This window comes from Gopherus evgoodei, chromosome 23 (assembly GCF_007399415.2).
Source record: "Gopherus evgoodei ecotype Sinaloan lineage chromosome 23, rGopEvg1_v1.p, whole genome shotgun sequence".
In the NCBI taxonomy this organism is placed as follows: Eukaryota; Metazoa; Chordata; order Testudines; family Testudinidae; genus Gopherus; species Gopherus evgoodei.
Genome location: NC_044344.1, coordinates 13,413,872 through 13,429,105, shown reverse-complemented (window position 1 = coordinate 13,429,105; position 15,234 = coordinate 13,413,872). Strand labels below are relative to the sequence as shown.

The following is a 15,234-nucleotide window of genomic DNA, read 5'->3' as shown; positions in this document are numbered from 1 at the left end:
GAACGCGCTGCCCGTGGCTCTGAAGTTTGCTGCGCAGGTAAAGATATGTCTGCCCTGGAGCGTGTGGGGAGTCCCCATGCCAGGAGGCAGTGGTGCTAGGTCCAAGCAAGCCAGCACGCTGGGCAGCTGTGGTGATGTAAGCAGCAGAAGAGGCTAGTGCCTGGTCCGATCCCGTGCAAGGCCCAAGGTGTGTACTCAGGGTGGCTAACCCCTCCTGCCGCTCGTGCCACCTCAGCTCCGCCGCTCTGAGTAGTGCCAGCTAGCAGGGCTCCAGTTCCCATGGGCCCTGAGAGGGCAGGGAACACGCCACCGAAAGCAGATGCTGCAGATCAGGGGCAAGACTGGCCAAACTTGCTGGTGCTGCTGCGGGGGAGTTTCCCCAGAGCTCTGAGCTGACCTGCTGGGGCGTGCCAGGTTTGGGCTCCAAACTAGGTGGAGCCAGCGTGTGCTGCGGAAGGGTCGCCCTTTCCAAGGGCTCGGCACGTTGGGAGTCGCGCTGCTTTGACCGTCGGGACCCTTGGAAACCTGAGCTCTGCTGCAATCCTGGCTCTGGTTTTACCAGCCTTCATGGTCCCCTTTGGCCAGTGCCAGGCTGAGGGTCAGATTTCCCCTGGCTCCAGAGGCAGGCACCTGCGCAGAGGTGCCCTGAAGAACAAGCTGGAGACACACAGGCCAGGGCCATGAGTTTGTTGGCTCTCTGAACTCCGCCATGCTTGGTGCTGGCAGCCCTAAAGGAAGAAGTCCCCCAGGCCAGGTGGGACCCAGTGGCCAGGCCCAGTTGGGGGTTGACCTGTAATGAAAACAGGCCAGCGGCAAAGGTGCTTTCCCCAGGGGCCGCAGGGCTGGATCGGGGTTGTTGGTTTGGGCCCAGGAGGCCTAAGCTGGCAATGAGATGGAAAATCTCCATCCACTTAGCTGAGCATTTCAGACCCTCAAGCAAGAGTTGGCTTGAGTTCCTGCTAGGGACTGGGGAATGGGGCAGAGTTCCTGGGGAGGAGAGGAATGGGGGAAGGGAGACCTTGGCTGTGCCTTAGGGAGGGAGCAGAATATATGGGATGCCAGGGCAGGCTAGTCATTGGTGCATATGTTGGGGGATCCCTTTCTCTCCCAGCCCTCCGAGCGTAGTCACGCAGTGGGGCTGGTGGGTTCCCTAGCAGCAGATTTCATTGATCATCTGAAATGTGCTGCTGTCTTGCGCCCCATCAGTGGCTGGACCCGCTGGCCGGTCGCCAGCTCTCAAGGGCTCTCAGCAGGCGAGAGGGAGGCGGAGAAACGAGGCCAAAGCCCAGGGCACAGCACAGGACTCTGACCGCATCTCCGTTGCTGTGCCTTGTCTCATGCAGTCTCCATCATGCACATCGAAGCCATGCGGGAGGGCTACCAGTCTGAGGGCCTCCGCAAGCACGGCCGCTATTTCCCGGAGACACAGTGCCTCACCATCGTCTTCAAGGGCCGGCGGAAGAACCTGGACCTGGCTGCCCAGAGCGAGGAGGAGGCGAAGAGGTGGGCCCGGGGGCTGAAAAAGCTGATGGCCAAGGTCGAAGCCATGAGCCAGCGAGAGAAGCTTGATCAATATCCTTTCCCTTGACCAGCAGGGTCTCCGCTCCCTTGTTCCCGGGGGCCGTCGCCACGCATGGGGCTGGGCACAGTCGCGATGGATGATGGGGAGGGATTCCAGCCTGCTGTTAGGAGACATGGGTCCGCTGCCCAGGGTCTGTCTCCCTGCACGTATCCCAAGCAAACCAGACCTGACCCAGACCAGCAGGGTTACACCGGGGTCAATAGCCCTGAGTGTCTGGCCAGAAATGTCCCGTCCTGCTGCACTGGGGTCCAGACCATAACAGACCCTAAAATCAGGCCCAGCCCTGTCCTGGCCACCCCTCCTGGAGTGGAAACATGCCTGGGCTAAGTGCACAGGGCAAGGTGCACGGTGCCCCTCTGGCCCTACCCCACGCACCTTGCTGGGCCAAGCACACAGCGTGACTCTCATTCATCGGCCAGGCGTGCTGGAGGGGCGGCATGGCAGAGCTGTGACTAGACCTCCTGTCCCCCAGCCACAGGCCGATGCTTTCTCCCCACGTAGCCCTGCCCACCTGGGGCTCTCAAAGCCCTGGTGATGTACCAGGAAGCAGCCAGGTGAGGCAGGGCTGGAATCTGTTCCTGGCTGTGCCATGCCCTGGTGTCGGGCACATCCCCTCTCTGCCCCCATGCCCCAGCGTCAGTGGAGTGAGGAAAGGGGCCCTTGTGCAAACCACGAGCCCTGGCGCGGAGGGCTCATGCAGACAGCCAGGAAAACCCTCCACCGCCGAGCGGCTGTCGGTTTTGTTGTACGAGCTGCACTAGCTGTGTGTGAAATGACTGGACGATCTAGTGCCACCATCAGGCAGCTGCGCAGGGCACGGGGACTGCCCAGGGCGTTGGGAGCAGAACAGCTGCTGGGGGCACAGCAGGGAAGCCAGGTTTCCTCTGCTCAACGCCATTGTCATTTTCACCGGCTGCAGGATCTTTGGGTCAGGCCCCTACAGCCGACCTCGGCCCCATCGCAGGCAAAGGCCGTCGTGAACTCATCACACCTCCCAGTTCATTGCAGCCCCAGGCAGGCCTGGCCTGGGGGGGACGGGCACCGGGAGTCTGTCCCCCCCTGTTCTTTCCTTACATCTCCGGCATCTGGATCCATGACATCCTGCACCGAGCCGACAAGAACAAGGACAACAAGATGTCCTTCAAGGAGATCAAGGACATGCTGAAGATGATCAATATTGACATGAACGACATCTACGCCTACCAGCTTTTCCAGGTACCACCCCACCCTCTGCCACTGTGCCCGTGGTGCTCTGTCCGCTGCTGCGCCCCCAGGGAGCCTTGTCTCCGGTGGGAGGGGAAGGGCCGGCCTCAGGGGAAATGGGGCCCTGGGCGAACCTGGCATCCTGGCCCCCCACCGTCCCTCCATCGGCCTGGCCCCCCTGCCTCCCCTGACCCCACTTATCCATCCATTGCCCCTGACCCCCACTGCTCCCCCACCCTCCCTCCATCGCCCCTGGCCCCCACTGCTCCCCCACCCTCCCTCCATCACCTCTGGCCCCTGCTGCCTCCCCTGCCCCCACTCATCCCTCCATTGCCCCTGGCCCCCACTGCCTCCCCCAATCCCACTTATCCCTCCATTGCCCCTGGCCCCCACTGCCTCCCCCAGCCCCACCCATCATAGAATCATAGAATATCAGCATTGGAAGGGACCTCAGGAGGTTCTAGTCCAACCCCCTGACAAAGCAGGACCAATTCCCAACTAAATCATCCCAGCCAGGGCTTTGTCAAGCCTGACCTTAAAAACCTCTAAGGAAGGAGATTCTACCACCTCCCTAGGTAACCCATTCCAGTGCTTCACCACTCTCCGAGTGAAAAAGTTTATCCTAATATCCAACCTAAACCTCCCCCACTGCAACTTGAGACCATTACTCCTTGTTCTGTCATCTGCCACCACTGAGAACAGTCTAGATCCATCCTCTTTGGAACCCCCTTTCAGGTAGTTGAAAGCAGCTATCAAATCCCCCCTCAGTCTTCTCTTCTGCAGACTAAACAATCCCAGTTCCCTCAGCCTCTCCTCATAAGTCACGTGCCCCAGGCCCCTAACCGTTTTTGTTGCCCTCCACTGGACTCTTTCCAATTTGTCCACATCTTTTCTGTAGTGGGGGGCCCAAAACTGGACACAGTACTCCAGGAGTGGCCTCACCAGTGCTGAATAGAGGGGAATAATCACTTCCCTCGATCTGCTGGCAATGTTCCTACTAATGCAGCCCAATATGCCATTAGCCTTCTTGGCAACAAGGGCACACTGCTGACTTATATCCAGCTTCTCATCCATTGAAATCCCCAGGTCCTTTTCTGCAGAACTGCTGCCTAGCCAGTCGGTCCCTAGTCTGTAGCAGTGCACGGGATTCTTCCGTCCTAAGTGCAGGACTCTGCACTTGTCCTTGTTGAACCTCATCGGGTTTCTTTTGACCCAATCCTCTAATTTGTCTAGGTCCCTCTGTATCCTATCCCTACCCTCCAACGTATCTACCACTCCTCCCAGTTTAGTGTCATCTGCGAACTTGCTGAGGGTGCCGTCCATCCAGTGGCATAGCCAGGTTTTAAGTGTAGCAGGAGCAAACATAAAAAAGGCGCCCTCCCCTGGCTCCTCCTCTGGCCACGCCCCTGACCCCTCCCATTCCCCCCCAGATTAACCCCGGGGCCGGCTCAGGACTCCTGCGGACTTCCTGGGAGTGCGGATACCCCCCCCCCCGTCCCCGGGAGAATCCTCCTGCCCAGTGCGCTCTGCAGGTGTCCCACGCCGGGCTGTGCCGCCCGGCCCCATGCACGGGGTCCTGTGCCCTCCACCCCAGGCTCCAGGCTCCTGCGCCGCGCCAGGGCCCCCCGTCCAGACAGCATGGCCTGTGCCCCTGCCCTGCGGGCCCGGCCCCGGGGAGCCCCTTGCCTGGACCCCCCCGGTGCAAGGCACCAGATCCCCACCATTCACCTTCTGTCCTGCGTCGCCGCCTGTCCCCGGCAGCTCCCGGCGCTTGGTGTGCTCCACGCAGGGCTCGGCAGCCAGGTGGCTTTAAAGACCCAGGGGCCCTTTCGCCTCCCCTCGCCTGCCGCATTAGCAAGGGGTGGGGAGCGCTTGGCCGCCGAGCCCCGAGCCGCCGCAGGAGGTGGTTGTGGCGACGTTGGGGCCGCGCTGAGCATGGGGTACGATGGCCGAGGAGCCGGCCCCCTCACTCCTCTGGCCGCGCCTGCCGCCCCTCCCCATGGCTCCTCCAGCCGTGCTGCCGCCAGCGCCAGCCTGGCAGGCGCCACTTCTGCGCCTGCCACCCCTCCCCATGGCTCCTCTGGCCGTGCTGCCATCAGCGCCGGCCTGGCAGGTGCCGCTTTTTGAAAACTTGCTGAGGGGAAGAGGCTGCTTCCCCTGAACCCCGCTAGCTACGCTGCTGAATCCATCCCATCATCCAGATCTTTAATAAAGGTGTTGAACAAAACTGGCCCCAGGACCGACCCCTGCGGCACTCTCCTTGATACCAGCTGCCAACTAGACATCAAACCACTGATCACTACCCACTGATCCCGACGATCTAGCCCGCAATCTAGCCCATTCATCCAGTCCCTCCGCTGCCCTGGCCTGGCCCCCCACCCATCCCTCCATCACCCCTGGCCCCCACTGCCTCCCGGGGCTCTGCATCCGTCCTCCCTGGTCCCCACTGCCTCTCCCCCAATCACCCCTGAGTCCTGCTGCCTCCCTGCCATTGCCCTGAGTTCCCTTCCAAGTGTAAGGTTGGCCCTGGGGAGGGGCTCACAAGGGGGTGGCACCAGCCTGTGCCTCTCACCCATGGGACACTATATGACAAGGGCTGCATGGGCCCAGGCTGCAGAGTTCTGACCCAGGTGCAGACTTCCCCTGGCTGGGGGAGGGGCTGCTGCTGATCTCATGTCAGTGTCTGGGATCGAGGTCTCTGGGTCGGACACGGGGACGCTTGCCCAGCACCCACAGCAAGGTCCTGAGTGCAGCCAAGCCAAGTGAGGCAGAGCCTCCGCTCCCATTGGCAGAGAACTGTCAGACTCGGTGCACCCACAAGTGCCTTCGTCACAGGCTGCAGGGCCAGGGCCAGGGCCCTGCCCTGCTTCCCCGCACCCCAGCCAGCCTGTGGGCCCTACAGGCCTGGATGGAATAGAGCAGTTTGTTCCAAGCCCCACCTATTGCTGGAGTGCCAGGAACAGCTCACAGCTGGGTCCCATTAGGTGCTCAGGAGCAACCATAAGTCAGGAGCGAGGGATCGGGGCACAGGCAGGGCAGCTTCTAGGAACGGAGCCTGTTCCTTGGAATCACAGACAAAGCCAAGGAGGAGGGAGGGGCCTCAAGGCACAGACCTGCCACCTGGGGGCACCACCCACTCCTGGAATTCATGCCGGGAAGCTCCAACCTGCAGCTGTGTGTGTGTGGCCAGGGCTGGATCTACAGGGGAGGTGGCTTCTCCTGAGTGTCTCACATGCTAGCTGTTTTGTCTGTGTGTGTCTGGAACAGATGGGGAAACTGAGGCACGGAGGGGTGAGCTGTTATCCAAGGCCACACGCTGAGTCACTGTCAGGACTCCTGGTGTCAGTTTGACGCTGGGGCCGCTGGGCTGCGTTGCCTCCCCCGGAGCAGCCCAGCTGTCTTGGAAGCAGGTTGCTGGGAACGGGGGCTGAGCGGCGCGGTCCTTGTACTGACAGATGGGGCCAGCAGCACTCCTACCTGTCACAAGCTGCACCAGGGCCAGGTTTGATCCTGCAATACATGTGGGAGAGAACTGAATCTGACCACCACAGTGAACTGGTGCAGCCCCCTCTGGGGTGGAACATGGCAACAGTCTATCAGCATACAGCAACACAGCACGAGTTTAGGACAGCGAGTGAAGGCGACTCCTGTCTCCAACAGAAAGCACTGGGGGAATTTGGAATTCCCCAGTCTGGCATCTGCCCAGGGCATCAGAGCTGTGAGGTCAGCAGTGGCCACAGATGACCTACAGTCGCCCCTCGTCAGGTCCCAGAGCTTGGGCTCCCATCCAAGCCCAAATGTTTACATTGTAGTTAAACAGCCCCATAGCCTGAGCCTGAGTCAGCTGTCCCAGGCGAACTGCAGTGTTTCATTGCAGTGAAGTCTCGCACACCGAGGTCACTTAATTTCGTGCCCTGCTGGCTGGGCGCTGGTCACACAGCCAGTGAGCTGCTGTTCGTGAAATGAATCACAGCTTTCTCTGTGGAGCTTGTCGGAGCTCAGGAGAAGGTGGGGGTCTGAATCCAGAGTCACTCCCAGCAGTTCTTCTCCGGCCCCCACCCACAGCAGCCACTTGCCGAATCAGCTGCTTTCATCAGCACTAAACTCCGTTAGAAATAACATTCCTAGCAGGGCTGGAGATCAGCATCTCTGGGGGCACAGGCCTAGCGGCACCCCCGCCCTGATCAGGCGGTGCACTGCAGGGGGCAGGTCCCTCTCCTTGGCACAGTCAGTCCCTGGCCTCTTTGCTGAGAGTTTGCCAGGCTGTGATATTCTGGACACTTGTCTACGAGGAACTGGGCTGAGACCCACCAACCTCATCTCTCACAGAGGCCATAAGACAGCCTGCACATGGGAACGACTGAGCTGATGCATATTCGAACCCATGACCTAGATGTGCTGTGGCCTTGTTGTGTCAGGTGCTGCACGGACCCAGAGAGAGACAGACCCTGCCCCAAAGGGGAGTTCACAGTCTGGGGCCTGGTTGGAAAAATCCACCCCCCTCAATGATGCAGTTGAACTGACCTAGGCCCTGGTGCAGACAGCGCTAGGTTGCTGGGAGGATTCTCCCATCAGCCTCCTGGGAGGTGGGTACCTCTGCTGACAGGAGAACCCCTCCGGTCGGCACAGGGAGCGTTGTCCTTGAAGCAGTGTTCAGCATAGACCAGGGGAGGGGGAAGAGTCTCCCTTTCCACTGTACGACTGGGGAAAGGCCCAGGCTGATGGGCCGGGGGAGGGCAGAGTTACAAGGACTCAGAACCTGCCAACCTCCTGGGAAATTTCAGGCCTGTGTGACTTGGCCAAGGTCATGCCACTGAGTCAGTGGCAGAGCCAGTCTCCTGAGTGCTCATCCAGCACCGTGGCCACACGTCCACCCTTCCCCTCCAGGCCAGAGCCCCCAGCCCAGCCCCACCAGTGTTCCTGCTGGCAAAGGCAGACCCTGAGCACAGCGGGGCCTGGACACTAGGAGGGTCAATGGCAAGAAGCTTCTTAAGACCTGGGTCAGAGGGCTAGAACGTGGCCCCCCCGCCCATCTCCATGTTCTCGCTCAACACCACCCTGCTTCTCATGGAGCCACCTGTTCATCAGCTGAGAGGGGCCTGCTGGAAAACAAGCGGCAGGAGCTTTAACGAGGGGGGAATTTCCACCACTGGCCACAGCACCCTGGGGTGGTCTGTCCTTGGGCTAATGGCCAGGGCCCCTTGCTTTGCACTTGCAGAGCCCCTTCCATCTGGAGATCTCCGGGTGATTTACCAAGGGAGGGTCAGTATCACGTGTCCACTTTGCAGAGAGTCCCTCCTGGGTCCCCTTGCTGCACCCCCGCACTGTGTTTGGGCCCTGCTGTCCTGCTGGGTGGGCGGGCAAGCTGCTGCCTGCAGGGGTCTGTGCATGATGCCAAAGCCTGTCTGACAGGCCGGCTAAAATTAGAGCTTCACATGCCGCTGGCCCCAAGCGCAGCAGCCCGGGCTTGGGGTACAGCTGGCTCTGGGCCGCTCTGCACGGACTAGCAGGGCAGGTTCCCCAGGGTGACTTGTGCAGCCTCCAGGCTTCGGTGCTGCTCGTAGGAGAGGGGTGGCAGCTCCCCTTCCCCTCAGGGCTTGCCTGGGCACAGCATGGTGGGTTAGGCACTAGAACAGAGAGGAACTTCCACCCATGCACTTTGGTGCCCGGCTCCAAACGCGGCAGCTGGAGCCCAGCCCCAGTGGGCGAGGGCCAGGATAGCTGCGAGGGGCTGAGCACTCTGCCCAAAGGTCACCGAGTGACCAAGAGCCAGGCTGTAAACCCGCCTGCTCGGTACAAGCACCAGCACAGACAGAGCTGACTTTGCAGGGCTAGTGGACGGGGTATGCGCGAGGCTCTGTGTAGATACAGCCCTGGGCTCTGTTCCCTGCTCTGCCACTGACACACTGCATGACCTTGGGTCAGTCACTTCCTCCAAGTTCCCGCAGCTGTAGGGCATCGTAATACCCTGGCTTTGAGTATGGAGCTTCTCTCCTCCTGGGGCAGGAGGAGAACCCAGGCATCCTGGCTCCCCAGCTCTGACCATCACATCAGACTCCTTCCTACGAAACTCCTGAGGCTGTCCTGGGATGTGGCACCTGGTGTCAGGCCCATTGTGACAGCCAGCAGGCAGGTTAGACTGGGTCGCTGACTCGCCCGCATTTCTGGAGTGGCTGGAGTTTCTGGCGAGTTGCCTCAAACACCACAACCTGTGAGGTTATTGATACACCTCCCAGCCCGGCACTCATGCCAGAACTGAACAGCCAGGCAGCAAAGACCCCGCCTGCCCCCACCCAGCTCTGGCACTCCTGGCTGCTGTGGAAATGCCAGTCCCAGGAGTTACACAGGGTGCAGCTGGCAGGCTGCTCTGTGTTGTGCCCCTCTCCAGATTAGGTGGAACTTGTGTGGTGTTTGTACAGGCAGACGGGTAGCTCTGGTTACACAGGCGTGGGCAGGGCGTGGGCAGCATCCTCACAGCTCTGCTGCTGCACTTCACTGCAGCCCCCCAGCTCTTCCAGTCCCAGGACCTGCTCCCCAGCCTGCCCAGCGCTGGCAGTACCCCTCAGCCCTGCCTGACCCCAGCACCCTCTGCTGCTCCAGTCTGGGGCTCTGCCAATGCCGCTTGGTCCTGACCTGCAGCCCCCTGGTCCCAGCGGGGCCTGTTGTGCTGCTGCTCTGGGCACGTCATTGTCAATAGGATCTTGGGCCCCTTCCCTCTCTAGTACCCAGCAGCCTGACATACCCCCTCCCTGCTGCGGGCGCTGGACTGCTGCTCTGGGGAGGGTGAACTGGGGCCTGGGCCAGTGTCTGCTGAGTCAGTAGAAGAGCATGGGGGGCGTTGGATCAGCCCACAGGGTGGGGGAAGGGGAAGACACCTGAGTGGCCGTCCTGGGGCCCCAAGGCCTGTGGATCTGCACAGCAGGGATGCCCTGGCAGCAGGAGGGCAGATCCCCCCCACCACCCCCCGCAGCCCTGCTCTGGCCTATGAGATGCCCCCAGGGAGGAGGGCAGTTCAGACTCTGGCCCTGGCTGCTGACAAGGCCCCAGCTGCCTCTCTAGCTATGCAGGCACCTGGCAGCCAGGCGGTGGAAGGATGGGCCAATGATTAGGGCACTAGCCAAGGGCACCTGGGTTCAAGGCCCTGCTCTGCCCCAGACTCCCTGTCTGCCTTGCACAGTCATGTAGCCTCTCGGTGCCTCAGTTCCCCTTAGAGCCATGGGGGGAGGGGGAGGCACTGTCCTGCCCCCCAGGGCTACGTGACTGTAAGGATCTCAGGCTGCAAGGATCTCAGGCTGCGAGTGCAGATACTGAAGTACCACAGACAGGGAGCGGAGACCCGCCAGGCTCCTCTCCCAGCACCCAGCAGTGTGGCTGTGCCTGGTCCAGCCCCCAGCCCCCTTCCCTCAGGCAGGGCACGTGGGGCTCCAGTGGCCCCGCTTTGATCCCAGGCCATAGCATGGGGCTGCAGGGGCTGTTTGGTGCCCTCCAGACAGGAGGGGCTGGCTGCCTCTGAGCCTGGCCTTCCTCTCCCCCAGGAGTGCGATAAGTCCAGCAACGACCGGCTGGAGGAGCACGAGATCGAAGAGTTCTGCACCCTGCTGATGAAGCGGCCCGAGCTGGAGGAGCTCTTCCACCGCTACTCGGGGCAGGACTGCGTGCTGTCGGCCAAGGAGCTGGGGGCGTTCCTGCAGGACCAGGGCGAGGTGGCCGACCTGGCGCACGCCCACAGGATCATCCAGACCTATGAGCTCAGCGAGAAAGGTAGGTCCCCCCACGAACCCCTGCCCAGCATGGGGGTGTGCACCACTGCCCCCTGCTGTCAGAGAACGGCCAGCTCAGCACTCAGAGAGCTTGGTGCAAGGCTCCCATGGGTGCTTGTCTAGTCCGACCCCGCAAAGGAGAGACGGATACAGTCTCTGTGGCCCTTCAGTCCCTGGGCCTGGTACCACTGCGCCACGGCGGTTGGTTCTGGTGACCTGGCTGCACGTCCCAGTAGGAACTGGGCTGAGAGTTGACAGACTCAGCTCACAGAGGGAAGAGGCTTGGCAGGGCGGGTTTCCATGAGGATTCCCAGCTGTGCGACATGGGGAGTCCTGACAGCGCATGGTGGAGAGGCTCCCAGGTCTCAGGGCAGGTCTGAACCCCATTGCTGCTCCTGGTTAATGAACGTCGGTTTTAAACCAGTGCTGCTTCTGTGCACACCCAAGTGTCAGTGTCTGCAGGTTCTTCTGCCTCCTGGGGCAGCTGCTTGGCTCCTTTCTCCAGCCCCGACAGAGGAGACATGGTCTAGTGGTTATAGCAGCGGGCTGGGCATGAGGACACCTGGGTTCTTTCCCGTGTTCTGGGGGGAAGCTCTGGTGGTTACAGCAGGGGAACGGGCAGTCGGACTTCTGGGTTCCGTCCCTGGCTCTGCCACTGACTTGCTGCAAGACCTCGGACAAGTCAGAACCTTGCTCTGTGCCTCAGTTTCCCTATCTGTCACGGGGATGGTGAGGGTTAATCCCATCAAAGGTGCTATACAACCTGACTGGCCTGCACCGTGGGTGTGATGGGCTGACCCGAGCTGGGGCAAGTGGACAGAGAAATCAGGCCTGGATTGGAGGGGAACGGTGAGGGACGGAGCAGCAGGGTCAGGAGCAGAGGCCGGTGTGGTGGGCAGAAAGCCAGTGCAATAGCAGGGAGCTGGGCCTGCCCCAGAAGGCAACTGGCATCCCCAGAGCCTGGCCTGGCAGCTCCACCCTGAGCTGGCTGGAACTGGCTGGAGATGGCTGTGGGGTCTCACTGGTCTAGCAGGCGTGGGGCTGCAGGGGAGCCCCCTCCCAGGTGGAGCGGGTCACAGGCTGCAGCACCGGCACCAGGATCACCCAGCAGCATCAGAACACCCCTGGTCCCTGCTTTGCAGCCTCAGGCATGTGTTCTTCTCTCTCTGGTGCTGAGTGGCCCTAAGCAGCTCTGCCCTGGCACAGGACACCCCGAACCTCAGGGCTGGGTCAGCTCCGCCTGGCTCCTTTGTCTGGAATGGCTAGTTCAGCTAGACAGGGCCAAGCTTTGTGTCCAGGCGCCAGCCCCATGCGAACACCCCTGAACTCCGCCAGGCCTCATCCTGGAAGCTCATCTGGGTCCAGTCCGGCTCGGGGAGCCTTAAGGGTTGTGCTGTGCGATCACAGTGAGGAAGTTTAAGTGGGGTCCTGGGGGGTTTTGCCTTCCCCTGCAGCGTGGGGAGTGGGTCACTAGCCAGGATTATCCTGGTGTGTCTCACTTCATCATTCCCCTGTCATTGCACCATTGCCTGGTGCCCCTCGGCTCCCGGTCTCTGCCTGTGGCACACACTAGTTCATTGACTTTGGTCTCATTTCGGGGGGCTGGAGACGCTTGCTGGCCTGTGCCCTCCTGGGTGGACTGTCCAGGCTGGGAGCCGTTCTTGCAGAGGGTACAGGGTATGCTGCCAGGCAGGGCTGGCAACCCTTGGGGTGACACTGCCTTCTCGGCCTTGGCTGCGCGGTCTCAGCCATGCGCGTTGCAGCCAGCTTTACTCGATTCCTAGCTAACTTGCCTGAACTCTGCGGCCGTGTAAACAGGCTGCAGCAATAAACATCCCTGGACTCTGAGGAGGTTTGGATCCAGATCCATAGTTTGCATCCCAGCCCCTGCAACAGCTCTCGTAGAACCAGAGAGCTGGAGAAAAGATCTTTGTTGTGGGACAAGCTCCAGCGTATCTGAGGCCTTAGGATTCCAGTCCCTCTGCACCAGCGCACACTGTGCCTATCCTGGCTTTGCCCTCTGCGCTGTCGGTTTGCCGTGGTGCGGCTGTCCCGCGAGGCGCTCAGGAACTGGAGGGGTTTTCTCTGGATTTCCCACGTTATGAGCATGGTTACACTAGACCCAGATCTGAACCTCCTCTGAGCCCAGGGGAGTTTAGCCCCAGGGTTTTGCTGCAGCCCATGGCACAGCTGGGGCCAGCCAGGCATTAGGGCTAGAACTGAGGAGGACTCCAGTGGCCCATCTGTGCTGTAGTTTACCAGGGAGAGGGGGAGAGAAATCAGGGGTAATTCCACTGTGGTCAGCGGAGCCACATCCGCGGGTAGGGGAGATCTGCTGAGGTTTTGCATGTGGTTTGGCAGCGCTTCGTTATGCTAATTGCAGCTGAAGCAATCCCAGAAGCCCCACTCCAGCATTCCCTGAGTGTGTGTCTCGCACCTTTTGTGTTCCTCTCAGAGCCGAATGTGCTCCCAGTTGGCACAGTGTGCTTCACTTCCTGTCCTGACCCCTGAGTGCCCCAGGACTCCGCCCTCGCCAGCTGGGCTAACTCGGGCTGTGTATGACCCTGCCCAGGGCGATTGGTGAACAATTGTGGCTAGGACAGTTTATGAACAATAAGGAAAAGGAAACCAAGTGGTCTGAGGCCGTGATGGTGAAGGGCTTGGGGGGCTGCCTCGGGGAGCTGGCTGGCTGGTCTCCTTTCGCTGGCACGGCAGCAGCGTTAGACAATCTCAGCCGAGATTTGTAAAACTCTCCAGTGGCTCCATTGCTGCTAACCCGAGATCCAGACGCCTGCCATGGCTGGGGCAGAGGATGCTGGGGCTGAGCCTCTTTGGGGTAGATGCTGATCGGGGCACTAGAAACTCATAGACAGCTGGACAAAGCTCTCGGCCCGGGCTGCCCTGTGCAAATGCTGACAGATCCGCCTGGGCCTGATCTCAACCCCAGCACTTTTCACTGCTTCCTAGTCTCCTCCCCGTAGGAGGGCCATGGCACCAGAGTGTGTGTGAGTGGGGAATGCAATACAGCTGGGGAAACTGAGGCACAGAGTGGGTGAGGGGACATGTACAAGGCCGCACAGTGAGACTGCAGCAGAGTCAGAGAGACCCCAGGTCCTAGTGCCAAGCTCTAGCGGGTACAGACCACACCCTCTCATGGAACTGGGCACAGGGCCCGGGATTCCTGCCACCCCAGCCCCTACTTTAGCTCCCACAATCCCTGTCCCAGCCAGGGTCGAATCAGATCTCCCAGGCTCTAATCCCTAGGCTTGCTAACCCCTGAGGTTCCAAATGGGGTGACAGCCTGAAATTCCCGACACGGACACGTTGCCCTGTGCACAGACACTAGGCCCAAAATCTGGGGAGGAGCCTTTAAAGAGCCCCTGGAAATGTGGTCCCTGCAGCCAAACAGCATGACCGCATGATGCTGGACGGGTTCATGATGTACCTGCTGTCTGCGGCTGGTGACATCCTGAACCAAGAGCACACCAACGTCTACCAGGACATGAGCCAGCCCCTCTGCCATTACTTCATCTCCACCTCCCACAACACCTACCTGACCGACAATCAGATCGGGGGGGCCAGCAGCACGGAAGCCTACATCAGGTAAGGGGGCCGGGCAGAACATGGGGAACTGGCAGAGTCAAGGGGTATCGAGACCCATCTGGAGGGGGGGGGTGCCAGCATGGGGGGCATCTTTGCCATGGCAGAGAGGTGGCCTAGAGCATAGACCTGGTCCTGCTGAAGCAGAGCAGCGCTGGTGACCAGTAGCTATACTGGGCGCTTCCCCAGAAGGGTTAAGTCTCTGACTGTCTGACAATATCCATCTGCAGGAATTCCTGCCTGACCCCAGCCAGGGAGCAGCCTGTGCCCTGAAGCATGAGAGCTAAGCGGTCTTGTCACTTTTATCCCAGCAAGTTATCCTGTCCTATCAGAATTTATCCTATCAGAAGCCTGCATCCCAAGGAAGGGGAAAAAATTCATAGGCAGGAGTTGTAGACCAAGCTGGATGAGCAAGCATCTCAGAGAGGTGATTAAGAAAAAGCAGAAAGCCTACAAGGAGTGGAAGATGGGTGGGATTAGCAAGGAAAACTACCTTATTGAGGTCAGAACATGTAGGGATGAAGTGAGAAAGGGCAAAAGCTGTATAGAGTTGGACCTTGCAAAGGGAATTAAAACCAATAGTAAAAGGTTCTGTAGCCATATAAATAAGAAGAAAACAAAGAAAGAAGAAGTGGGATCACTAAACACTGAGGATGGAGTGGAGGTTAAGGATAATCTAGGCATGGCCCAATATCTAAACAAATATTTTGCCTCAGTCTTTAATGAGGCTAATGAGGCCCTTAGGGACAATGGCAGGATGACAAATGGGAATGAGGATATGGAGGTAGATATCACCACAGCCGAGGTAGAAACCAAACTCGAACAGCTTAATGGGACTAAATCGGGGGCCATAGGCGCCGACTCCATGGAGCACCCACAGGGAAAAATTGATGGGTGCTGTGCACCCACAGGCAGCTCCCTGCCCTGCCCCAGCTCACCGCTGCCTCCACTGAGGGTGCCTTCCCCGCCTCCCCCCCAGCTCCCCGTGCTTCCCGCTGCGAAACAGTGGCAAGCGCTGGGAGGGAGGGTTGAGGAGGGGGAACACGGGAATGTGGCACGCTCGGGGAAGAGGCGGGGCTGGGGCGGGGA

At 60.2% G+C, this 15,234-nt stretch overlaps 1 protein-coding gene across 1 annotated transcript in view; it reads left to right on the top strand.

Moving 5' to 3' along the window:
• The window catches only part of PLCD3 (phospholipase C delta 3), a 60,471-nt gene that overhangs the window by 30,453 nt on the left and 14,784 nt on the right, over window positions 1-15,234 (top strand). The window contains exons 3-6 of the mRNA XM_030541569.1: window positions 1,344-1,572; window positions 2,668-2,797; window positions 10,321-10,546; window positions 13,947-14,148. Coding sequence (XP_030397429.1) covers window positions 1,344-1,572; window positions 2,668-2,797; window positions 10,321-10,546; window positions 13,947-14,148 — 787 coding nt within the window. The remainder of the gene's footprint in view (window positions 1-1,343; window positions 1,573-2,667; window positions 2,798-10,320; window positions 10,547-13,946; window positions 14,149-15,234) is intronic.